General features: G+C 42.5%; 1 protein-coding gene across 1 annotated transcript in view; it reads left to right on the forward strand.

The window, feature by feature from the left end:
• Window positions 1–26112, forward strand: part of LOC122934326 (zinc finger protein 850-like) — a 42936-nt gene extending 16824 nt beyond the window's left edge. Inside the window, exon 3 of the mRNA XM_044289707.1 lies at window positions 21398–26112. Coding sequence (XP_044145642.1) covers window positions 21430–24486 — 3057 coding nt within the window. The 5' untranslated portion in view covers window positions 21398–21429 and the 3' untranslated portion in view covers window positions 24487–26112. The remainder of the gene's footprint in view (window positions 1–21397) is intronic.
• Window positions 26113–26915: the final 803 nt, after the last annotated feature.

Genomic DNA, 26915 nt, shown 5'->3' on the forward strand with positions numbered 1-26915 from the left:
CAGCTGTGAGTGCTCTGAGATAATGTCCCTTTCTAGGGTCTCGTAAAACGCTGCCTGGGAGCCATTAGGGGCGTAAACATTGTGGACCACTAACTGCCCCACTGGCGAGTTTAACTCCAAACGAAACCATCTCCCCAGTGTGTCAGCTGTCGCGGACAGTACATCAAAACGCAACCGTTTATGAAAAAGCACTAAAGTACCCGCCTTCCTTCCCACGGAGGTTGACCCCACTACTCGGCCCACCCATAATTTTCGCATCCTGTCAAAATCTGCTTCCTCCAAGTGGGTCTCCTGCAGGAATGCAATGTCAACGCCCAGTTTTTTAAGGTAACGGAGCACTGCCATACGTTTGGTGGGGGAGCGAAGGCCCTTAACATTCCATGTTGCAACTTTCATGTCGGTGACTCACTGAAAAGGACACTGCAGGAGGACCCCCGTAGAGCAAACGATCCTGTAATACATATAAGAGGCACCGGTATCAGCCTTACACTGTGTCTCAAATCAGTAATAACTCCCTCCCCCCCCTCCCAGCCCCCCCCAACCCCCCCAACCAGCCCCACAACAATAACATACATTTTCTAGACTTCGCTTTTTTCGCGCATTCTACCGCGTAGCTGTTGTCGCCACTAAAATCCAACCGCATCCCAATCCTTCTCCCACCATGCCCCACCCTCCAGCCCTATGCCTTGAGTTTAACAGACAACTACAACCCAAATTCAACATAACAGCAGGTCCGTTGATCTCTCACGTGTCCCGCCAGGGATCCTGCCACAGGTAAAGTCTCTGCTTAGAGGCGATTACAGTCACACATTTTCAGCTTCCCGCAGATCAGCTTCCGCTGCACGTGCCATAGATCTGCCCGGGCTCTGTCTTGCTCCTCTTCCCCTGGATGATGCCGTGGATCTTTGGGACAAGGACATGAACATGTCCGAATATAGAGGGTCCATCTCCAACGCTTCTCTTGCCTCCCCTGGCGAGTGGTAAGTATCAATCGACCCATCCGGACGGAAAATCCTCAGGGTGGCAGGGTATAGTAGAGCGAATTTGATCTTGTGCTTAGCCAGCGCTGAGCAGAGCGGAGTGAACTCCTTTCTTCGCCTCGCCACCTCAGCGGAGTAGTCGCTGAAAAGAAGGATCCTGTTACCCCTGATCATTAGGGGTTGCTCTTTACGTCTGAACTTCGCCAATATGGCCTCCTTGGCCGCATAATTCAAGTATTTCACAATCGTCGCCCTCGGTCTAGCGTTGTTAGAGCGCGACCCCGCCGGTAAAGGCGGACCCAGGCGATGCGCTCTCTCCACCACACACGTGCCCCTCAGCCCCAAAGCCTGCGGTATTTCCTCCTCACATATGTCCGCCAAGTGATTCGGAGGGATCGACTCAGGTAACCCAATAATCCGCAAATTGCTCCTCCTGGAGCGGTTCTCTAAATCATCTATCTTTTCCTTTAAGAACTGGTTACTACGCAGGAGGTCAGCGATATTACTTTGTGCTTTCTCCAGATCTTCTTCGACCTGCACCACTCTGTGCTGTACCTCTGTGATCTGAGAGGTATGCTGTGCCACCTCAGACTGCAGCTGTTTCAAAGCCGTCGCAACCGTGGCCTCTAGCGAGGCTTTAATGTCCGGGGCCAGGAGCTTAGCTACTTCTATGGCCATAGATTTACACGAGGAGGTTATATCACCTTTCGGCAGGAGGCCACAATCTCCTTCTTCGTCCTCCGACCCGGACGCTTCGGTACTTCTCTGTGTGGACTGGGAAGTCGAGCGGGTGAGCCTGTGACGCTTCTCGGACACCGGCGCCATCTTGCCCCTAGCTTTCAGTTCGTCTCCCGTCGGGGGTAGTGTTGGAACTTCCCTCTGCGAGCCGCCCCGGACCACAAACTTTTCCATGTGAAGCCCCTCGATGTTCCCGGGGGTATTGGGGGCTAGTCTCAGCCCCGGTATGCGGCGATTTCGCTGAATTCGGGCCGGCCGAGCGGAGCGCTTCTCACTAGCGGCTGGCCATGCGCGCGCCGGAACCGGAAGTCTCCTGGGGTCACCATTTTATGTTGATAACAGTGGACTGATGATGTCCCGAGATTTGTGATAAGGATTCATGACACGCGATCTGTGCTCCGGATTCCTCTTCCCCTAACTGGGAGTGAGGGTCTCTCTAAATCATCTCAGGGGGACCTCCTCTCCCAGGGGATATTCATTTGCCTTTACATCCCTTTAGAATCACCACGGTTAGTGGCTCTTGTACCTATGCTCCTCCTTTTGATTGTGTGTGCCCCAAGTACTTTTTTCCCTCATCCATGATAGCACCCATGCGACTAGGTCCTCCCATTCAGGACAGGGAACCTGAAGATAGAAAATGGTTCACACCTCAGTTCAGGTTTCCTGTCCTCCGGATGGGATGTTCCTAGAGAGTTCTTGCTCCCAGCTTGGGTTCACACCCTGGGGCTGGGGAAGGTCCGGGTCTACTCACCGTGAAGGGGCATATCCCATGCGGTGTTAGTCTCCTCAGGGAGCAGTTCGCCAAGTCTGCCTTCCTCCTGCCTCCTCCCAGCCTCTAGGGGAGCCGCTGTGGCCATTTTCAGACGGCTTCCGATTCAGTCTGGTGGGGTGCACGGCATCCCTTCCAAAAAATGGCAGCTGGGAGCCAATGCACGTTCTGGGCACGTGCTTGGAAATGGGCGGTGGTACGCTTCTGGCGTCATGATGTCACTTCCTGTGATGCAACGCTGTCGGAGGAGGCACCTTTTGCCGTCTGGATTCGGCATTTGGGCCTAGTGTTAAAAGAAGGCCAAGGCACGTTATAAATGGCAGCAGAAGAAGGCAGCCAGCTCTATCTTTGCGCACACAGTTCTATGCCGGATGCGGTGTCTAGATACAATGTCGGAGCTGGGTGATTCACGACACGCCGACCCCTTGGAATCCTCAAGGCCCACAAGCCTGATATTGGACTGGAGGAGTGGGGAAGTTACTTCTACGTATGGTGACAGATATCCTCTCCTAATATTTATGGATTGTTGTTTGCTTTTGTTATAGGTAGCAAAAACACCTAAGAAGTCATTTAAGCATAAAGAATGTAGTGGATGTAGAGTAGCTTTACCAGCATCTTATGTTAGACCACTATTCAGGGATGTGTGGATAAATTGGTTCTGGAAGAGTCACATGCTTTATCCAAAAGTATTAAGGCTTTGGTGAGATCACAAGTTAAATCATTTCTTAAGTCCCTGAAATGAAATCACCACAGTCACCAGAAAGGGCCGGTTACAGTAGAAAGACTGATTCTGAAAACTCCGGGGAGGAGGATGATTTAATTTCCAGCCACAATATCTCAGATGATTTTTCGTATTCAGTGGAGGATACAGCAGGGATGGCCCTTTTTCCGGCTGAAGATACTGAACTTTTATTAAAGCCTGTTAAAGCTGCCATGCAGATAGAGTACTTAAAACAGCCTAAATCAATAGCTGACCAAGTTTTTGATGGACTGGGCCCTAAACATTTGAGTATTTTCAGTGCATAAAAATATGAAAGCTCTTAATAGAAAAGAGTGTAAAGATCCTGATAAGAAATTTTTTATACCAACTACAGTCAAGATAGAGTATTCCTTTGAAGAATCTGTATCTGAAGTATGGGATAGGGCCCCCACAGTGGATGCGTCAGTTGCTACGATAGCCAAAAGTTTGGCGCTTCCATTCGAAGATCTGGGATGCCTGGGAGATCCGTTGGATAAAAAAGCTGACCTTTATCTTAAAAGAACTTGGGAATCAGCATCCACTAGTCTTGGGCCTGCTATTGCCGCCTCCTGGGATTCTAGGTCTTTAAGGTTATGGTTAGATCAGCTTGAGTCTCATATTAAGGAGAAGATTCCTAGAGAAGAATTACTTTCTTCTCTTCCTACCTTCCTTAAAGCAGCTGATCCCCTAGCAGATGCATCCACTGATGCAGTGCTGTTTTCTGCTAGAGCTGCGGCCATTTCGAATGCTGCCAGCCGCGCTATCTGCTTAAAGTTGTGGAAAGGAGACCCAGGGCTCTAAGGCTAGACTTTGTGCAGTCCCCTTTTAGAAAACAAAGGGGCAGGAAGGGTGATAAAAGTGAGAGATTTCCTAAAAGATCTGGCGTTTTTTTGTTCAAGCCCCAAGAAAGTACATCTAAAGACAAACAGTCAGGTGGGATGAAGGTTGTCACAGTTTTTTACATTTCCCAGAACAAATGGATTCTAGAGGTTATAAAACATGGGTATTGAATAGAATTCCTTTCTCGTCCACTCAACTGTTTTGTTCAAACGATATGCCCCAAGGATCTCTAAAAAAGAGAAACGTTAGAATTGGAAGTTATGGCTCTATTAAGCAAAGGGGCGGTTTGCCCGGTTTCCAAAAGAGAAGTAGGGGAAGGGTTTCTATTCCCCTCTTTTCTTAGTAAGAAAGCCAAATGGATCATTCAGAGTAATACTAAATCTGATGAGACTAAGCGAATCCCTAACTTACAAGAAATTCTTTATGGAAACAATAAAGTCAACGACAAATTTAGTCTTCCAGAATTGTTGGATGTCGAGCTTGGATCTCGAAGACGATTACTATCACATTTCGATTCATACCTCATCCCAGAAATTCTTTAGAACAGCAATTTGGATAGAAGGGAAGTTGTTACATCTTCAGTACAGGGTGCTCCCCTTTGGCATATCTCAGGCTCCAAGAGTTTTTACAAAGGTGGTAGCAGAGATAGCGACCTCTGTAAGACTAAGAGGTGTAACTTTAGTACCTTATCTAAACAATTTTCTGTTAATTTCCCATTCAAAGGAAGGGTTGGAGAGAGAGAGATAGATCTTCTATGTTCCACCTTAGGAGATTTGAGTTGGAAAATAAATTTGGAAAAATCAAACCTTGTTCCCTCTCAGATTTGTGTGTTTTTAGGAATCCAGTTGGACTCCTGCCAACAAAAGAATTTCCTTCCCCTCATAAAGAGGGAATCAATCAGGGAGCAGATTTTTTCCGTTTTTCACTCCTACCTGTGTATTTTCAGAGAAGCAATGGCTGTGTTGGGTCATATGACATCCACTATTCCAGCAGTAACATATGCACAGATTCAGTCCAGAGAGCTGCAGGAGGATTTTCTGAGATCCCGGGACGGCGCCACTTACTCTTTGGACCGAAAATTCCACCTTTCATCAAAGGCCAGATGTTCCCTGTTATGGTGAACAATACCGAAGAATTTGTCAGCAGGAGTCCCGTGGTCTTTCAAAGATTAGATAGTGGTTACCAAAGACCCCAGTCCCTGGGGTTGGGGAGCTCACTCTCAGAACAAGTACTGGCAAGGGAGGTGGGACTTAAACTCAAGGATAGCCTCCTCCAACTTCAAGGAACTAAAAGCGGTAAATATGGCCTTTGAATTAGCAGTGCCAGAGGAAAGGAGCAAGAAAATAATTTTTGTATTCAGACAATTCAACAATAGTGGTCTACATAAATCATCAGGGGGAACAAAAGTTCCACATCTTTTGCTTTTGTCCCAAGAGATTTTTCATATAGTGGAAGAAAGAATGCTTTTCCTTTCAGCAGTCCATCTAAAGGGAAAGGAAAACTTGATAGCAGACTTTTTAAGTCATACATTTATCAAGGAGAGGGAATGGTGTCTGAACAAGGACATATTTTTGGATATAGTCTAATAATATGGTCTTCCCACAGTAGATCTGTTTGCTTACAGAGCCAACAGAAATGTGGAAAGGTTCTTCTCTCTCAATCCTTTGGACAGTCCTCTTGCAATAGATGGATTAGAATGTTGGGGCAAAAACCCCAATCCCGGATAAGAGGTGAACTCCTAATTATTTAATTATATGAGTACCAAGAGAGAATAACTGATACACATGCGCACTGCCATGTACCAAGTTTCTCTAAACTTTATTGACAGATAGCAGAGATTATAAGGCAAATTTCTGGATCATTTCCAAAGTGGGAGACATAATTAAGCACTTACAAACCGGATTCCAAAAAAGTTGGGACACTATACAAATCGTGAATAAAAACTGAATGCAATGATGTGGAGGTGCCAACTTCTAATATTTTATTCAGAATAGAACATAAATCACGGAACAAAAGTTTAAACTGAGAAAATGTACCATTTTAAGGGAAAAATATGTTGAATCAGAATTTCATGGTGTCAACAAATCCCCAAAAAGTTGGGACAAGGCCATTTTCACCACTGTGTGGTATCTCCCCTTCTTCTTACAACACTCAACAGACATCTGGGGACCGAGGAGACCAGTTTCTCAAGTTTAGAGATAGGAATGCTCTCCCATTCTTGTCTAATACAGGCCTCTAACTGTTCAATCGTCTTGGGCCTTCTTTGTTGCACCTTCCTCTTTATGATGCGCCAAATGTTCTCTATAGGTGAAAGATCTGAACTGCAGACTGGCCATTTCAGTACCCGGATCCTTCTCCTACGCAGCCATGATGTTGTGATTGATGCAGAATGTGGTCTGGCATTATCTTGTTGAAAAATGCAGGGTCTTCCCTGAAAGAGATGACGTCTGGATGGGAGCATATGTTGTTCTACAACCTGAATATATTTTTCTGCATTGATGGTGCCTTTCCAGACATGCAAGCTGCCCATGCCACACGCACTCATGCAACCCCATACCATCAGAGATGCAGGCTTCTGAACTGAGCGTTGATAACAACTTGGGTTGTCCTTGTCCTCTTTGGTCCGGATGACATGGCGTCCCAGATTTCCAAAAAGAACTTCGAATCGTGACTCGTCTGACCACAGAACAGTCTACCATTTTGCCACACTCCATTTTAAATGATCCCTGGCCCAGTGAAAACGCCTGAGCTTGTGGATCTTGCTTAGAAATAGCTTCTTCTTTGCACTGTAGAGTTTCAGCTGGCAACGGCGGATGGCACGGTGGATTGTGTTCACTGACAATGGTTTCTGGAAGTACTCCTGAGCCCATTCTGTGATTTCCTTTACAGTAGCATTCCTGTTTGTGGTGCAGTGTCGTTTAAGGGCCCGGAGATCACGGGCATCCAGTATGGTTTTACGGCCTTGACCCTTACGCACAGAGATTGTTACAGATTCTCTGAATCTTCGGATGATGTTATGCACAGTTGATGATGATAGATGCAAAGTCTTTGCAATTTTTCGCTGGGTAACACCTTTCTGATATTGCTCCACTATCTTTCTGTGCAACATTGTGGGAATTGGTGATCCTCTACCCATCTTGGCTTCTGAGAGACACTGCCACTCTGAGAAGCTCTTTTTATACCCAATCATGTTGCCAATTGACCTAATTAGTGTTAATTGGTCTTCCAGCTCTTCGTTATGCTCAAATTTACTTTTTACAGCCTCTTATTGCTACTTGTCCCAACTTTTTGGGGATTTGTTGACACCGTGAAAATTTGAATCAACGTATTTTTCCTTTAAAATGATACATTTACTCGGATAAAACGTTTGATCTGTCATCTACGTTCTATTACAAATAAAATATTGACATTTGCCATTTCCACATCATTGCATTCAGTTTTTATTCACAATTTGTTTAGTGTCCCAACTTTTTTGGAACCCGGTTTGTACATCATAAATCGCAATCTGAAATAAGCATTTCTTGGCTACATGCCTGAAGCGTCCCCTTAATCTTAAATGTGGGTGTTCTTTTAATAATTATACAAATTTCTTTAAGGTACAAAACTGGAGGGGCTAATAACTAGGAGCAACCTAGAAGTCACGGTAGTCTCACACAGAGAAATTCACAGATTCTACACACAAAGGTGGTTTTTAAGGCTTATAACATAAAATGGCTGCACAAGGCACAACATGGAGTCTCAACCCTCGTAATTCCCCCATTTTCAGATATTCAATCATTGCAGGTAACAGATACACATACTTCAGCTGGACATTCCCCTTGCTGCTGGTTTCTGCATATATCTGTATCTGCGTGAGGAATCATCTCAACATGTCTTATAATCTCTCCTTTTTCGATCCCTGTTACGCATTTTATTCAAGCACATCAATGTGAGCTTAATTACAATGTAAATGAGTGCAACAATCAACAAAATCTGTATTATCCCTTGTACTATGCCCATACTCGAACAGTTCTATTTTTCAGGGCCGTAATATTGGCTTGCCACCAGTGGCCTCAACCCACCCTGTGATAGGGAGGGGAAATGCTGTAGAATTGAGGTTAAGGCTATCATCTCCTGGCCTCCTGATCCATAAGAAGTCTTTGCAGTTCATGTTAACTAATTCTGATCATGGTACTGGAATGACCAGATAAGGCATAGTCTTTGAACTCACAGGACTGTGAGTGCAGAGCCAACAGTTTTTATAATTGTCCGCGTTTGTCATGTTTTTCAACATAACCTGATGATGCCCAATAAGGGCATTGCCCCAGTCACTTTTCAGGTTCACATACAGAGTGTGAATGTTCAGGGCCAGGGTTAGCAGTACAAGAATCCTCATGCTTAGGGTTAAGCACTTTCTTACAATGTAAAGCGTGAATCCAGTTAGGCTTTTCTTCCACCTTTACAGAGGTTGCAGTTTTCAGCAAAACTTGGAAGGGACCATCAAATCTGGGCTCACGTGCCTCTTTATCACCACCCAATCTCTAGGTTCAAGAATGTGTGTACCCTCTACTGAATCAGGGTCTGGAATGGAAGCAAACAATTGTTTATGAGTGTGAACTAAACTTTTAGTAAGGGCCTTCATGTAACTGACCATACTATCAGTCTGCAACTGTTGAGGAAAATGCAGTCCTAGCCTTGGGGCACTGCCAAACAATACCTCGAATGGGGATAACCCTGTCTTCTTGTTTGGAGTGGTTCTTATGGAATATAAGGCTAGAGGCAAACACTTTGTCCAGGACCTCTGGGTCTCCCGCATGGGCTTCTGTATTTTCAGTTTCAATGTGCCATTCAGGCTCTCAACTCAGCCACTGCTGGGGATGGTATGCTGTATGGAAGGCTTCGGTCACCCCTAATGCTTGCATAACCTCTCTCATCACTTCACCTGTAAACCTCTATCTGACTCAATAACATCAGGAACACCATACCTGCATATCAGTTCACTGACCAGTTTCTTTGCTGTGTTCTTTGCATTTGCCTTAGACATGGGATAAGCTTCAGGCCACCCTGAAAAGAGATCAACTCATACACTCCTACCTTTGGTAGTTGTATATAGTCTATCTGCAGTCTCTAAAACGGGTAAAATGGCCTAGAGGTGTGCTTGCTTGGAGTCTTCAACACTTGGCCGGGGTTGTTCAATGCACAGACCATACATCCTTGTACAAATCAAGCTGCTACTGCAGAAAACCCTGGAGCAATCCACCCTTCGTTTACCACACTTACCATGGCACCTTTCTACGACAGATGTGTAGGCCCATGGGCCTCCTGAGCCATAGCTGGGTACAGAGGGCGTGGCAGGCAGATTTCTGTCTTTGTTTCTCCATAGTCCATGGTCATCTGGCCCAGCCCCTTGTTTAGTCTATAGTTATTTTTCCTCAGGTGGGGCCTGCTCAGACAATTTGATCAGAGTGTCTTTGGATATATTCACAGATTGTAAGGCTCTTACCGGGGTGGCATCAGCATTTAGTAGACAGAGTACAGCTAGCTTGGCTGCCTTATCAGCTCTTTCATTGCCTTTTACCTCTGCCGTGGTACGCCTTCTGTGAGCCTTTATTTTCACAATAGCAACTTCTTCTGGTAACAGTACAGAGTTAATTAGTTCAAGCACAGAGTCTTTGTTTTTGACTTCTGCAGGTCAGCCCATTAAAAAGTCTCTAGCCCGCCATATGGGTCCATAGTCATGTTCAATACCAAAATCATACCAGGAGTCTGTGTAGATGTTCACCTTCTTCCCTTCGGCCACTTTACACACCTCAGTGAGTGCCTTCAACTCTGCCTCCTGTGCAGACATGTGCGGAGGGAGTGGTTCAGCAACGGCTATCTCATGCTGTGTGACCACTGCATATCCAGTGTGGAACCAACCATCCTCTCCCATAAACCTGCTTCCATTTACAAAATACTCAACATCAGAATTATCAAGAGGTTTTTTATGCACATGAGAAAATCCAGAAGTTTCTTGTTGCATCAACTATATACAATTATGAGGATCATTTTCAGCTAAATCAAACAAAAGGCTATCTGTGCTACCTTCCCCCATTTCTAAATCTGTAATTGGTAACAAAGTAGCAGGAGAAAGCAGAGATTATAAGGCAAATTTCTGGATCATTTCCAAAGTGGGAGACATAATTAAGCACTTACATCATAACTCACAATCTGAAATGAGCATTTCTTGGCTATACGTGTTCTTCACAAATTTGTCATTTTAATAATTGTACAAATTCCTTTAAGGTAGAAAACTGGAGGGGCTACCAACTAGGAGCAACCTTGAAGTCACGGTAGTCTCACACACGGAAATTCACAGATTCTACACACAAAGGTTTTTAAGGCTTATAACATAAAATGGCTGTACAAGGCACAACATGGAGTCTCAACCCTCACAAGCACAAGACTGGAGTCGGGAGCTGGGCTATGCCTCCCCCCCCCCTTTTTACAGTCCAGTTCCTTTGCTGTCATATGTGAGGGAAAAACAACAATTACTCTTACCGGTAATTGTTTTTCTTGAAACTCATGACAGCACCCTGAGATTTCCCACCCTTAACTTAATTTAATCTTTAAAAAAAAAAAAGAAGGGGAAAATTTGCCAGTTGGGCAAATAGATGCATGATATTGAATTACTGGCTCCCTTTTTTGTATTGTCTCTTTTCTTATTTCAAGCCTATTCTTTGGTGGTTGGCACGCCTCCGAAGGTTTGGTTATTATAATCCCTGAGGTGTGTTGGAGGCGTGAACCATTTTATCTCTTCAGGTTTCCTGTCCTGGATGGGAGGAGATAGTCGCATGGGTGCTGTCATGGGTTTCAAGAATTACCATATTCTTCCAGCCATAATTTTTTTTATATTTCGGTCTATAGAGCTCTATGAGGGCTTGTAGTTTTTATTGGTACCATTTTTGTGGTATCTATGACTTCAATTTTATTTAAAAAAAATGTGGGGGGGAGGGGGATTCGCTCTGGTAGGCAGGGTAAGCGGTCGCAGAACAGAGGCACCAAAAACAGATCTTGATCAAACTGCAGTGTTTTATTCACACAAGCAGGCTTAACAGCTCAGTAAGCAACTTCCCCTTAGTTGAAAGTCCTGGTGTTCATTCACACCATGCTGCAGTTTCTTCATAAAGAGTCCAAGTCCAGGTGTGTGTTCACACTTTGCCAACAGGTCCATGCCCAAGTTTTTTTTGTGTGATAACATTTTTATTGATGTTTTGTATGCAAACCTATAGTCATAAAATATAACAGCATGTGTCTATAGACTTTTGGTGCATGTAAGATTATACATTTTTGACAGAATAACCATGTTTATTACATTGTACATGGATTACTATTCGTTAATTCAATAGCAACCTTCTCATATCCCTTACCCTCCCCCCTCTCCGTGTGGTCACCCTCCCATCAAGGACAAAAATATTCCATCATATTTATCGCCATGATAACACTCTAGACAGTACTCCAGCTTGTGTGACCTATACCTTTAGCTTTAGCCTCCAAACCCTCTAATGATCATTCCATTCCATATATGCGTTAATCGCTGAGATAACTTTCCAGGTCCAGTCAAACACACCTGCCATTGCTTCTTAAATTTCTGTACATTGCCTCTTTTGATATGAATACCACTCTCCAAGGATATCATATGGTTAACCGCATTTATCCACTCTAATTCAGATGGAGGGGTTGCTTGAATCCAAAGTTTAGCAATGGATTTGCGAGCAACATAGAGTAATTTAGTAATCGCTAATTTACAATCAGTGGAAATGTACAGGTCTTCTACATATCCAAGGAATCCCACCTGTGGAATCTTCGGTAACGTAACCTCATAACTTTCTTCTGTTTTCTGATATACTACAGTCCAAAAATCTTCTAGTTCCTTGCAGGACCAGAACATATGGGCTAAGTCTGCTTCCGGGGAAGCACAGCTAGCAGACCCATCTTAAACATGAGTAGCGGCGTCTTATACACACGATGAATAAGGAACAATTGTGACCGTCTGTGCGCCACACTCATAGATATTGCGGGTACTGCCCCCAGAACATCTCTCCACCTTTCATCTGTCATTTCTCCTATGTCTCTCTCCCATTTACCCTTAAGACCAGCTAGATGGTTTTGCAGTTCTTTATCCAATAGATTGGCATAGATCATGGAAATGATCTTACGCAAGAATCTGGCTTGTATCACTAAATCTATCACTGGCATGGAGTGCACTGTTAACGGGGTCCCTCGTAGGGAGGGGTAGGGCTTGTCTCAGCTGCAAATACTGAAAAAACACTTGTGTTGGCAATTGAAACTCTGCCTGCAATTGTTGGAAGGATTTAAGATTTTTCTCTAAGTAGAGGTGCGCTATTCTGGTAACCCCAGCTCTTTCCCAACTATCAAAACCTTCCAGCTTGAAAATCTCCTACAACCTTGGATTCCGCCATATATGAGTATATTTCATACAACCAGTTATTCCCATATAACTCTCATACCTTCTGCCAAACTTTATGTATCAGAAGTATGGTAGGTAGTCCAGGGGATCTCAACCGAAATTTGTGCCTTTAGCGCCCCCATCAGAGATTTTTCAGATATCAGGGATTGTGCAATTAATCTTCTAGAGTCTGAAGCAATACTTCCATCCTCTATCCCCCATCCCTGTATATGTTGCAATTGCGCTGATATAAAATAAATCCATGGGTTAAGCAGGGCTATTCCTCCCTCTGTATTAGACAATTGCAACTTATAGTGCTATTCTGGAGGTCTTCTTTTTCCATATTAAATCTCTGAATATACCATCTATTCTGCAGAATAGGTATTTTGGAACCCAAACTGGTGCATTGTGCAAGACATAGTGTAATTGTGTCATTAAAATCATTTTGGCCAAATTGGCGCACCCCATTACTAAGAGAGGTAGTTTAGTCCAGGTGCTTACCTTCTGTTTCATTTTTTTCTAACAATGGATAGATATTGGAAATACAGTAATCCTGCATATTGCGTGTAATCCATATGCCCAGATATTTAAAGGTGTCTACACTCGGAATCGGGGTATTCTCTACCCATCTTGTCTTCTTGCGGGGACATCAGCATAATCGCTGATTTAGTCCAGTTAATAACTAACCCTGAATAGCTCCCAAATTGATCTATAATATCCATAACCCGACACACAGAGGTACTCACATCATCCAGAAACAGAAGTATGTCGTCAGCATATAATGCCAGTTTTTCCTCTATCTCTGAGTATTTGAAGCCATGTACTTGAGGATCTTGCCTAATAAGCACAGCCAGTGGCTCTATAGCAATAGCGAATAGTAGCAGTGACAGCGGGCATCCCCTGTCGTGTCCCCCTTCCGGGTTCAAAACTGTCTGATAGTTAATTATTTACTCTAAGTTTGGCTCTAGGAGCCACATAATAACTGAATCCATGACAGGAATATAGGTCCGAATCCCATATGCCTCAAGACAGCTCATAAGTACCCCCATTCGACACTGTCAAAAGCTTTTGCAGTGTCGAGTGACATCACTGCTTTGCCTAGTCGACCTCCCGGAATTGCCTGCATGTTTCGGAACAGCAGTCTCAGATTTATGGCAGTGGATTTAGATGGTATGAACCGTGAATGATCCGGATGTATCACATATGTAACTATCCCTGCCAATCTATTGGCCAGAACTTTTGCCAAAATTTTTACATCTGTTGTGAGCAGGGAAATAGGTCTATATGATTCTGGAAAATCTGGATCTTTTCCCAGCTTAGGGAGGACTTCAATAGTGGCTTCATATAGACAGTCAGGTAGGCATCCCCTATCCAGTGCCTTTTTAAATACCTCTAGCATTGTTGGTAGTAATTCCTCTCCCATGGCCTTAAACACCTCCACCGGTAACCCATCCGGACCAGGTGTTTTCTCATTTGCCATACTACTTAGAGCCGTTTGCAACTCCTCTAACTTAATAGGCACCTCCAGACCACCCCGCTCTTCCTCAGAGAGCACTTTTAGGCTTGCATGACTCAAATATCACACCAGTTCGTCATCCCTGTATCTACATTTTGTAGTATATAGTTCCTTATAAAACTGCTGAAACACTTTTAGAATGTCTGAGGTCTCAGTAACTACCGTCCCCGACATGGTTCGCATCTTATGCACATACAATGACTCTGTTTGCGCCCTGGCTATTGTTGCCAACAATGACCCACTTTCTCTCCCTCCTCAAAGTAACATTGCCTCATGAAAAAGCGCCTATTACCTGCTTGCTCCACACTATAGGCATTAATTGCTTCCTGCGCCTCCTTCCAGTTCGCCAGTGACGATGGAGAGGGGTTTTGTACGTGTAGCATCTCTTTCTCCGTTAGTCTGCGCCTATACTCTTCTGTCATGGCTCTAGTTTGTTTTTGGATCTTAGATATTTGTGCAATGAAGGTACCTCTCAGAAATGCCTTTAGTGCATCCCATATCACCCCTGTGTCGGCTGTTCCCTCGTTAATCCGTAGGAATTCCCTGACTTGCTCTCTGACCTCCCCCATATCCATTAGCTTTGGGCCTCGTTCACATCACCGTTTCTCCTTTCCGTTCTCCAGCTCCGTTGAGGAGCAGGAGAACGGAAAGGACGGATTCTGCAGATAACTGAGACCTAACTGAGAGTAACGGAGCCTAAAGACCTATTATGGGGTCCGTTCGGTGTCCACTCAGAACATGATTTTTGAGCGGAGACGAAATTCCTGCATGTAATATCCCACCAACCCCAGAAACGACTTTATTTGCCTGGTGTTGACAGGTCGTGGCCAGCTCTGTATCGCCTTTATCTTGATTATCTGGGGTTTGATGACTTCGCGCCCAATGACATAACCTAGGTATCGTGTCTCCTCCAACCCTATAGCACATTTTTTGGGGTTCGCGCTTAGCCCAGCCCTTGGGAGGGAGTCCACTACGGCCTGTACTTTTGCAAACACCATAGACAGACCAAATATGGAACAACAACTAGACATACAACACCAACCTGAAATTACCACACCACACATAGAATAGGAAAAGGTAGAGAAGGTGACATCAATGTCTCCAAGGTGGCCCTCAAGGACTGGGCAGATGGAACACCCAGGATAGGAGCATAGCTCCAGCACCAACAGAGCCTGGAGAACAACTAACCTCCTTACTACCAGAAACGTGCATATAAAGCACCTAGTGACCACACCCAGCCAGGAAGTTAATTCCACATGCACCAGGCAGGGAAAGAATCAGGAATAAAGGAGCAGAGTACACACATGCTGCATAAACAACAAGTTGTCCCAGGCAACCAGCATGCACGGCAAACGTGTCATGGCAAACAACACTGAGACACAGCCTTGACAGCAGCATTGTGCTGTCTGAGCGTGAGCTGCAGGGAGAAAGTCACCCTTCCTCCCACCCCTGCAGCTGACAGAAGTGGATTTTTACCTTCATTTTTTTCAATCCCCGTCAGCTGCGGAGTGGAAGCGGGCGTGGTGGGGTTTTTAAGTCTGTCTTTTGAGGGTGGCCTGAATGGCCACCTTACCAGCCCCCTGAACTGTGACCTCCACAGCACTCTGCTCTCTTAACAGTGTCATCCACAGTGCCCTGCCCCTTTTAAAGCTGACCTACAGCAGTGAAGAAAAATGGCTGGGTTGTTATGGAAACCTGGTGTAAAACTGTGTGTATGTGGAGACTAAGGGCCTGCAAGTTTCTATTGGCTGATAGAGATCATGTGACCAGGCTTCTATTGGCTAGTGCATTTTTTGGAATATCTCAGAAATGGTATGTGCTAGAGAGCTGAGACCCTGTCTAAAACCTTCCCGGACACCTCTGATGTACCTGTGTGCCAAATTTTGTGATTGTAAATGCGATGGTGCTGATTCCTATAACGGACTTCATACACATATATACACACACATACATACACTAAGCTTTATATATATATAGATATATATATTTATACTGTATATAGATTGTGTTTCCCCGAAGCCCTTCCCTACCCTGTGTAAGCCCTACCCCGATAATAAGCCCTAATGCTATTTTGCTGGGTTTTTGGAGTAGGCTTAAAATATAAGCCATACTCCAAAAATAAGCCCTAGATACAGCGGTATTTTTTTTATAAAAAGGGAAATTGGGGGAAATATACAGGCTGCAGCAGCTCAGGAGCACTCACTAATGGCTCCTGAGCTTCTCTGAAACTGAGGGCGGGCGGGCAGCGCAGGCTTCAGTGAATTAGCCTTCAGTGAAGCCGCCAGACCGCGCATATATTGTGGCACTAAGCAACACCTGATGGGCGGGCTGGCAGCTTCACTAAATGTGGGCCCGCTCTACGATTCACTTTTACGTTGGGCGGGCTGGCAGCTTCTCTGTATGCCCTGTACTGCAAGAAGCCCGCGCTTCCCTTCACTTTCATGTTGGGCGGGCTGGAAGCTTCTCTGTATGCCCTGTACTGCCGCCAGCCCGCATATTCATATACAGTATGTACAGTCATGGCCAAAAGTTTTGAGAATTACAGAAATATTGGAAATTGGAAAAGTTGCTGCTTAAGTTTTTATAATAGCAATTTGCATATACTCCAGAATGTTATGAAGAGTGATGAGATGAATTGCATAGTCCTTCTTTGCCTTGAAAATTAACTTAATCCCAAAAAAACCTTTCCACTGCATTTCATTGCTGTCATTAAAGGACCTTCTGAGATCATTTCAGTAATCCTCTTGTTAACTCAGGTGAGAATGTTGACGAGCACAAGGCTGGAGATCATTATGTCAGACTGATTGGGTTAAAATGGCAGACTTGACATGTTAAAAGGAGGGTGATGCTTGAAATCATTGTTCTTCCATTGTTAACCATGGTGACCTGCAAAGAAACGCGTGCAGCCATCATTGCGTTGCATAAAAATGGCTTCACAGGCAAGGATATTGTGGCTACTAAGATTGCACCTCAATCAACAATTTATAGGATCATCAAGAACTTCAAGGAAAGAGGTTCAATTCTTGTTAAGAAGGCTTCAGGGCGTCCAAGAAAGTCCAGAAAGCGCCAGGATCGTCTCCTAAAGAGGATTCAGCTGCGGGATCGGAGTGCCACCAGTGCAGAGCTTGCTCAGGAATGGCAGCAGGCAGGTGTGAGCGCATCTGCACGCACAGTGAGGCGAAGACTTTTGGAAGATGGCCTGGTGTCAAGAAGGGCAGCAAAGAAACCACTTCTCTCAAAAAAAAATATCAGGGACAGATTGATCTTCTGCAGAAAGTTTGGTGAATGGACTGCTGAGGACTGGGGCAAAGTCATATTCTCCGATGAAGCCTCTTACCGATTGTTTGGGGCATCTGGAAAAAGGCTTGTCCAGAGAAGAAAAGGTGAGCGCTACCATCAGTCCTGTGTCATGCCAACAGTAAAGCATCCTGAGACCATTCATGTGTGAGGTTGCTTCTCATCCAAAGGAGTGGGCTCACTAACAATTTTGCCCAAAAACACAGCCATGAATAAAGAATGGTACCAAAACACCTTCCAACAGCAACTTCTTCCAACAATCCAACAACAGTTTGGTGAAGAACAATGCATTTTCCAGCACGATGGAGCACCGTGCCATAAGGCAAAAGTGATAACTAAGTGGCTCGGGGACCAAAACATTGACATTTTGGGTCCATGGCCTGGACACTCCCCAAGTCTTATCCCATTGAGAACTTGTGGTCAATCCTCAAGAGGCGGGTGGACAAACAAAAACCCACAAATTCTGACAAAATCCAAGTAGTGATTGTGCCGGCATACATACATAATTACTCTGGGTAGCCATCTTATATGCTTCTGGCATATGTAAAAAAAAACTGTGAACTCTCATCTTCCCGAAGCCTGGGTCACCTATGATATAGATGGACACTTTTATTACCACTACTCTTTGAGGCCGGCTATAAAAGGTCATAAAAGCTATACCAGGCCCAGCTCATCCTGTTCTTTAAAGATAAGATCAGCTCGCTGTCAAGCCTGTCTGGAGCGTGACGTCATTAATTTCCAGGTCTGGTTTGAGGAGAGCTAATAGCCCTTAATTAGCTCTGGGCATAAAACCAGTCCACTTTCATATTTCATTTATGAATCAACTTATGCCCTTTCTGACACCAGATCCAGGCTCTATAGAGTATTGTGGTTAATTGGGTATCAAATATGACTAGAGGATGTGATTCCGTAGCTGACCTATGGGTGGTAGAAGAACTACAGGTCCCAGCATTACCGTGTGTGGTCTCATTCTGTAGGTAAATATGTATTCTGTATACAAATATGCTGATGTATCAGGGAGATACGGGCTTAAGTATAATCCTCATTGTAGGAACTGAACTTTGATGGGGTCATAAAACACTTGGAGACCAATTCCTAGGATTGACAGTCACTCTGCTGCCATTGGCTGACAGGAGTAAGTCTCCTGCCCATGGGAGAGTTCATAAAAATCCATGCACAAGGACAGAGGAGAGAGACCCATGGAACATCACCAGACACTTAATTGGACATTGACGGCATATCCCTGTATCAGAAGAACTTTGAGGGTCTCCCCTGATACATACTGAAAAGGGGTTTGCAAGGATTCAAAAAGGACATATGAACGACCATCTGAAACCCTCCAGAGAAACTAAGTATTCTTTCATCTTTTTCCCTTTCGTTTGAACTGTCGTGATTATTTATATTGTTATTATTATTCTGTAGATTTATAGTAATTTTCATTAGACTTGTATGCACTGCTTTTTACCGCTTATTAAAGATTATAAAATATAAATAGCCAAGTCTTCCATATTCTAAGCTGCTGAACAACGTACCTTGCCTTTGAAGAGACGTTACCAGGTAGTTGGTTAAATTGCATTTAGGAATTGTAGCTGGGGGTGATTGACTGCGGTTGGTCAGTAAGTGATATCCGGGTCATCCACTGATCTGTGTGATAGTGAATGACCCGGATAGTCGGCTCGTGGACCGGGAACCCACGTAATGGCAGTTACCAAAGTGTAGTGGGGGGGTGTTAGCCGAATGGTAATACCCCGGTCACGTGAGGTCTCTGTGTGTGTGCGCAGACTCCATCACAGACCACTACGTCACAGCTGTGGGATCCGGAGCGATCGGATCCATAGTTCGTGACAGTGATTATGAAAGAATGGGTTGCTATACAGTCAGGAATTGGCCCAGAAGTTGATTGAGAGCATGCCCAGTCGAATTGCAGAGGTCCTGAAAAAAGAAGGGCCAACACTGCAAATACTGACTCTTTGCATAAATGTCATGTAATTGTCGATAAAAGCCTTTGAAACGTGTGAAGTGCGTGTAATTATTTTTCACTACATCACAGAAACAACTTAAACAAAGATCTAAAAGCAGTTTAGCATCAAACTTTGTGAACACTAATATTTGTGTAATTCTCAAAACTTTTGGCCACGACTGTATTTATGTATTTGTATTGCCAGGTCAACAGCCATTGATAATTTGGGTGAAGGCTGCATATAGTGCCGAGATGTCTGCCTCATACCTGTGAAAACGGCAAACTGCTCCCCGGGGGGTTAGTTAGCACGGAGATGCTAACCAGGATGGGCCCTTTTGCTGATCACACTCAGGGCAGGGGACAGCAGACTCTCCAGCACCGTGTGTCAGCATGGGAGCTTCATACCAGAGAATGAACAATAAGTTGTAATCCTTCATAACTTGTTCAGGATGGGGCTGATGTCTCCAAAACCCGGCTCATCATATCTGGTATGATGGGGGCATCGCATGGACACCAGACATGGCGTATCAACTTGCCTTCATCTTCTTAAAATAAGGATCTCATCTTCTGAGCGTCCTGGACATGTATCTGAACGATGAGATATGAATTATCAAGAAGGTCTGGGGTCTGTAGTTTCCCAGTTGGCCTGGTGAAGATATCTTTTTTATATTTTCATACCTGTTCCCTAGATGGCCAGTGGGCCAGCTGCATCGGTAATGAAGCTCGGCCAGAGGGGCTGAGTCAGAGGTGGGAGGGAAAATCCCCCTTTAGCCCTGCCCCTGGAGGAAAGACATAAACATGCAATCCCTGGATATTTGAGTGTCACAAAGTGGGAGATCTAATCGAATTAGTTTGTGCACCATTATTCTGCCCAAATCTCCTGGGAGGAAAGGACTTTTACCACACAACTGCTAAGTATCAGAACTTTCTATGTTTTCTCCTTTTTATTTTACAATTTTTTGCCATTTATGTATGTCTCTTGTTAATCAATTTTTGTAACCAAGTCTATTCTAGTCTGTCTATTTTTCATACATTAAACCTAAAAGTTTTATGGTTTGTCTTGTAACCTTAAGAACCTGTTAGCTCCATGAAAAGTGTGTGTGCAGTCTGAGGCTGTATGTTGTTTTCCGTGAGGCTTACTACCGTGTATGTGTGTCTGCTTGCGAGTGGAGCACTCAGGGGTGTCCTGTCGACCTTATAACTGACGGGTGGTGGCAGTGAAAGTTCTGTGTTAGTGCGTGGGTGTGCACATGCCAATTTTCTGTTTTCTATTTCTAAACAATAGTTTCATTTAAATATTTTTCTCATTTCACTAATTTCATTCATGTAATTTGTGTATGTGTCTATGTAGTATATACTTACATGTGTGTAATTTAATGATGGACCTTTTATATGTGTGCGTGAACTTATCTTATGATATAGGCTGGGATCATATCATGATTGTGATATATGTTTAGTTTGTACATTGGGAAAACTGCATAACATAAAAGGTATATGTGTCCAGAGGCTTTTGGTCTCCATCTGGCTTCTATACATCAGTATTCCATAAAAATATATTCAGTAAAAAAAAGTTAAATGTCACTGTATGGTATCTGTCACACACATGAATTCAATGTATACATCCTGGGCGTATATGTTAGAGCCCATAAATGTGATATGAACAGAGCATTATATATACAGTACATGCCGGTATTATTTATATGTATGTGGTATATGAGCAATAATGTATTTACTACATCTGTGAGATAGATAGAAGGTAGGTTTTCAGCTTCAATTTCTGGCATGTTTTGTGCTTGAGTGCAGTTAGCGGTCAGTGTGTGAGACAGACACCAGCTTATAGCACTGACTTACAGATCCCTTGTGAACCTATGACGATACTGGCTTCGGCACAAGAGTGGAAAATACAAGTGAACAGCCTGGTGACCTAACATTATCATCTATTGGTCCAGGCTACTGGTCTACTGTCAGATTGCTATCTGTTTTCCCATAGTCAATTGATATTTGAATTTTGCTCCATGACTTGTAATTTATATGGATTTTCTTTATATATATTATATATAACTGTTATAAAATATATATCATTTTAAGGTTCTATTATTTAAAAATGATAAAACTATTTATTCTTGGCAGATGACTGTACCAGGACCTCAAAGAAACATGTGATGTCAGATTTTAGAACAGATGATTGTGGTGTCACAGAAGATACACATGAAGAGCATGCCATTATCTCAGATGTACCCGCAGTCTTTCACAGCAAAGATCTTTCATCTGATCCTTTGGATGAATTTCAATCTTTTGATTTATCACAGACTGTTAAACAAAATAAAAGCCACAGAAAAAGTGTTCATCATCAAAGAATTCATACAGGGGAGAATGCTCTTTCATGCTCAGAATGTGCGAAATGTAAATCAGATCTTGTTATACATGAGAGAACTCACACAGGGGAGAAGCCATTTTCATGTTCAGAATGTGAAAAACATTTTAACCATAAATCAAATCTTGTTAACCATCAGAGAATTCACACAGGGGAAAAGTCATTTTTTTGTTTAGAATGTGGGAAATGTTTTACTAGTAAATCAAGTCTTGTTATACATGAGAGAAATCACACAGGGGAGAAGCCATTTTCTTGTTTAGAATGTGGGAAATCTTTCATAAATAAATCAAGTCTAGTTTCACATCAGATAATTCACACAGGGGAGAAACCATTTTCTTGTTTAGAATGTGGGAAATATTTTACTGATACATCAACTCTTGTTATACATGAGAGAAGTCACACAGGGGAAAAGCCATTTTCTTGTTTAGAATGTGGGAAATGTTTTACTAGTAAATCAAGTCTTGTTATACATGAGAGAAATCACACAGGGGAGAAGCCATTTTGTTGTTCAGAATGTGGGAAATCTTTCACAAATAAACCAAGTCTAGTTGCACATCAGAGACGTCACACAGGGGAGAAGCCATTTTCTTGTTTAGAATGTGAGAAATCTTTCATAACTAAATCATATCTTGTGATACATGAGAGAAGTCACACAGGGGAGAAGCCATTTTCTTGTTTAGAATGTGGGAAATCTTTCATAAATAAATCAATTCTAGTTTCACATCAGAGAATTCACACAGGGGAGAAGCCATTTTCTTGTTTAGAATGTGGGAAATGTTTTAGTCAGAAATCAAATCTTGTTATACATGAGAGAAGTCACACAGGGGCAAAGCCATTTTCTTGTTTAGAATGTGGGAAATCTTTCATAAATAAATCAATTCTAGTTTCACATCAGAGAATTCACACAGGGGAGAAGCCATTTTCTTGTTTAGAATGTGGGAAATGTTTTAGTCAGAAATCAAATCTTGTTATACATGAGAGAAGTCACACAGGGGCAAAGCCTTTTTCTTGTTCAGAATGTGGGAAATCTTTCGCAAATAAAGGAATTCTAGTTGCACATCAGAGACTTCACACAGGGGAGAAGCCATTTTCTTGTTTAGAATGTGAGAAATCTTTCATAACTAAATCAAATCTTGTGATACATGAGAGAAGTCACACAGGGGAGAAGCCATTTTCTTGTTTAGAATGTGGGAAATCTTTCACAATTAAATCAAGTCTAGTTGCACATCAGAGAATTCACACAGCGGAGAAGCCATTTTCTTGTTTACAATGTGGGAAATCTTTCATAAATAAATCAATTCTAGTTTCACATCAGAGAATTCACACAGGGGAGAAGCCATTTTCTTGTTTAGAATGTGGGAAATGTTTTAGTCAGAAATCAAATCTTGTTATACATGAGAGAAGTCACACAGGGGCAAAGCCTTTTTCTTGTTCAGAATGTGGGAAATCTTTCGCAAATAAAGGAATTCTAGTTGCACATCAGAGACTTCACACAGGGGAGAAGCCATTTTCTTGTTTAGAATGTGAGAAATCTTTCATAACTAAATCAAATCTTGTGATACATGAGAGAAGTCACACAGGGGAGAAGCCATTTTCTTGTTTAGAATGTGGGAAATCTTTCACAATTAAATCAAGTCTAGTTGCACATCAGAGAATTCACACAGCGGAGAAGCCATTTTCTTGTTTACAATGTGGGAAATCTTACGCACGGAAATCATCTCTTGTTATACATGAGAGAAGTCACACAGGGGCAAAGCCATTTTCTTGTTCAGAATGTGGTAAATCTTTCACAAATAAACCAGGTCTAGTTGCACATCAGAGACTTCACACAGGGGAGAAGCCATTTTCTTGTTTAGAATGTAAGAAATCTTTCATAACTAAATCAAATCTTGTGATACATGAAAGAAGTCACACAGGGGAGAAGCCATTTTCTTGTTTAGAATGTGGGAAATCTTTCACAATTAAATCAAGTCTAGTTGCACATCAGAGAATTCACACAGCGGAGAAGCCATTTTCTTGTTTACAATGTGGGAAATCTTACACACGTAAATCAACTCTTGTTATACATGAGATAAGTCACACAAGGGAGAAGCCATTTTCTTGTTTACAGTGTGGGAAATCTTACACGCATAAATCATGTCTTGTTATACACGAGAGAAGTCACAGAGAAGAGAAGCCATTTTCTTGTTTAGAATGTGGGAAATCTTACATACAGAAATCAACTCTTGTTATACATGAGAGAAGTCACACAGGGGAGAGGCCATTTTCTTGTTTACAATGTGGTAAATCTTACACAAAGAAATCATGTCTTGTTATACATGAGAGAAATCACACAGGGGAGAAGCCATTTTCTTGTTTAGAATGTGGGAAATCTTTCAAAATTAAATCAATTCTAGTTGCACATCAGAGAATTCACACAGGGGAGAAGCCATTTTCTTGTTTAGAATGTGGGAAATCTTTCATGCATAAATCAAATCTAGTTTCACATCAGATAATTCACACAGGGGAGAAGCCATTTTCTTGTTTACAATGTGGGAAATCTTACACACATAAATCAACTCTTATTATACATAAGAGAAGTCACACAAGGGAGAAGCCATTTTATTGTTTACAGTGTGGGAAATCTTACATACAGAAATCACATCTTGCCATACATGTGAGAAGTCACACAGGGGAGAAGCCATTTTCTTGTTTAGAATGTGGGAAATCTTTCATACAGAAATCAAGTCTTATTACACATAAGAGAAGTCACACAGGGGAGAAGCCATTTTTATGTTTGCAATGTGGGAAATATTATACAAATAAATCATGTCTTGTTAAACATCAGAGAATTCACACTGGATAGAAGCAATTTTAATGTTTAGAATGTGGTAACTAGAGATGAGCAAACTTTTGAAAAATTCAATTCTGCAGCTCGGTCAAAGTTCAACAAGAAATTTGATTTCTTCCAAATTAATTTGCTACGAATCACTATGTTAAAACCCCATTCAGCCTATTAATCAATGAGACCATTTTTAACAGCTCCTTAGACCAAAGTGCACCCATATAACGGCCATTAAAAGTGGTAATGCGCTAGTACAATGCAGACTTTTGGGTTAAAAAATAAATAAAAAATCACTTGCCTCATCCATTTGTTTGCATAGGGGCTGTCCGTTCCTCTCTTGATTGAAAAAGACCTGCTGAAGGACCTGCGCTTAGTGTGATGACTTCATCACGTGATTGTGCTGGGAGAGAACGGTGACATCATCATCCTTCGACAGGTCTTTTTTTAGTCGAGAGGAGCAAGTGCATTAGGTGAGTACGTTGTTTTAGTTTTTTTTTTAAGACCACTCCAGCCGCCATTTTAGGAAAAATGATTCGTAAATTGAAATTTGGCTTTATTTAAAATCAAATTTTTAATAAAATTCATACTGAATACCACTGGTTCCCTTCACTGAACACTAGTGATAACCATAAAGCAGATCTTGAGTTAGACATCAGAGAATCCACACGGGGAGAAATTATTTTCATGTTCTGAATGTGGAAAATGACATAGAATTCAGTCAAGTCTTATCACAAAACAGTGAATTCACACAGGGCCGCTTCAGGATGTTCAGGATGTCATCTGTAATTGCACAGCAGAGAGCATACAGAGGAAAAATGTTTTTCTACCAAGGGATTTTTTAAAAATTTGTCAACTTGCGTTACAAATTGTAGTTTTTATGGTGCCATTTTGGGGTACACATGACCGCCTAATTTCATTTTTTTTTTTTAACTGTTTCTGGTAAAAAGATATGGAAAAACATGAATACTGTTTATACGCTATAAAATTTGCAGCTTTTATTTTTTGGCTCAAATGACATAACTTTATTCATTATTTGATTATAGTGATACCGAATACATGTATTTTTTTTTAAGTTTTCTACTGTTGCACTATAACAACCTTATTTTTTTAAAGTAGAAAATGTTTTTGCATCGCCAAATCCCAAGACACACTTTTTTTTTTTTTTTTTTTATATGGATCTGTCTGAAGGCTTGATTTTTGCAGGATGACTTGTAGTTTTCATTGTTTTCCTTTTGGGGTACACATTGATTTGAATGGGCCTGCCATTCGTAAGATATGTCAAAAGATAGGACATGTCCTATATTTTGTGGAGCAAAGTCATGGATTAGAAGCCCATGTAAACACTCAGAAGCTCGTCCAAGGACTTTGGGGTCTGTGCCTCCACACCGTAAAAGATTGGAAATGTCCTATCTTTTGATGTATTTTGCGGATCTTGGACCCATTCAATGGGTCCGAAACGCCATACGGACTTCACACGGCCGGTATTCATGTTTTGCAGACCGCTATTTGCAGTCTGCAACAGGGGCACGGCAACCATACGTTTGTGTGAATGAGCCCTAAAATCAGGATCTGAGCTCTAGAGTCCACTAAATGTAATACACGCGCTCTCGGGTCCTGAGTAATTTTAAGTGAAGTACTGCGTGAAACAAAGTACTGTAATCAGGCGATCTGTCACATGATTCCCTTAGACTTTATATAACTGTGTCAAACATGTTGTTACCATTTGTTAATAAATATCTGCATTTTGGGCCTATGTCTCTTTATTCTTTAGATGATAACATATGGCCCCAGAAACTACGGAGTTGGTGGTCACTGTGTGTACAAATGGTGAGGAGAGACTTCCACCATGGATCTCAGACTTTGATAAATGACCCTCGAAGTGTCCTAAAAAATTCCACAAAGAGACTTTTTATTTTGTTTTTTGATAGCAGCTAGACTGCCGAAGGATGTGCCTAATTTATCACAAAACATACAATTAATCATAACTTAAGCGTATACTCTGGCTGTGTGTTTCTGAAGTGAAATTCTACTCCACTTCCTGAGAGGAGTAAATTTTAGACAACTTTTACACCTGAAATTGGTTAAATGTTTGTGAATGTACCAGGGCCAATTTGCTAACCCCCGCTATTCCCTAATGGCGAGAAGAGTGAAAAAATGTCTGAGTGATAAAGTATTGTCACACAGGCTTAGGCCTTGCTACTTTCTATACTCCAAAATCTGGCATGTAAGTAAATGACCCCATTTCTGTCTTTGAAAATTATCCTTTAATATTCCAACACTGAGCCAAGCGAGGGAGTCTCTTTCCATTCATCTCATCGCTATATTTTTCTTTACTAAGACAAATGTTTTACAATTCACAGTTTGATTCCCATGCACCACTCCAAATTTTCCATGTTTGGTTTTCCACCAAAGCGTGCAATACTGACAACAGGAGTCGATGCAAGGCACTG

Source organism: Bufo gargarizans, chromosome 4 (genome assembly GCF_014858855.1).
Source record: "Bufo gargarizans isolate SCDJY-AF-19 chromosome 4, ASM1485885v1, whole genome shotgun sequence".
In the NCBI taxonomy this organism is placed as follows: Eukaryota; Metazoa; Chordata; class Amphibia; order Anura; family Bufonidae; genus Bufo; species Bufo gargarizans.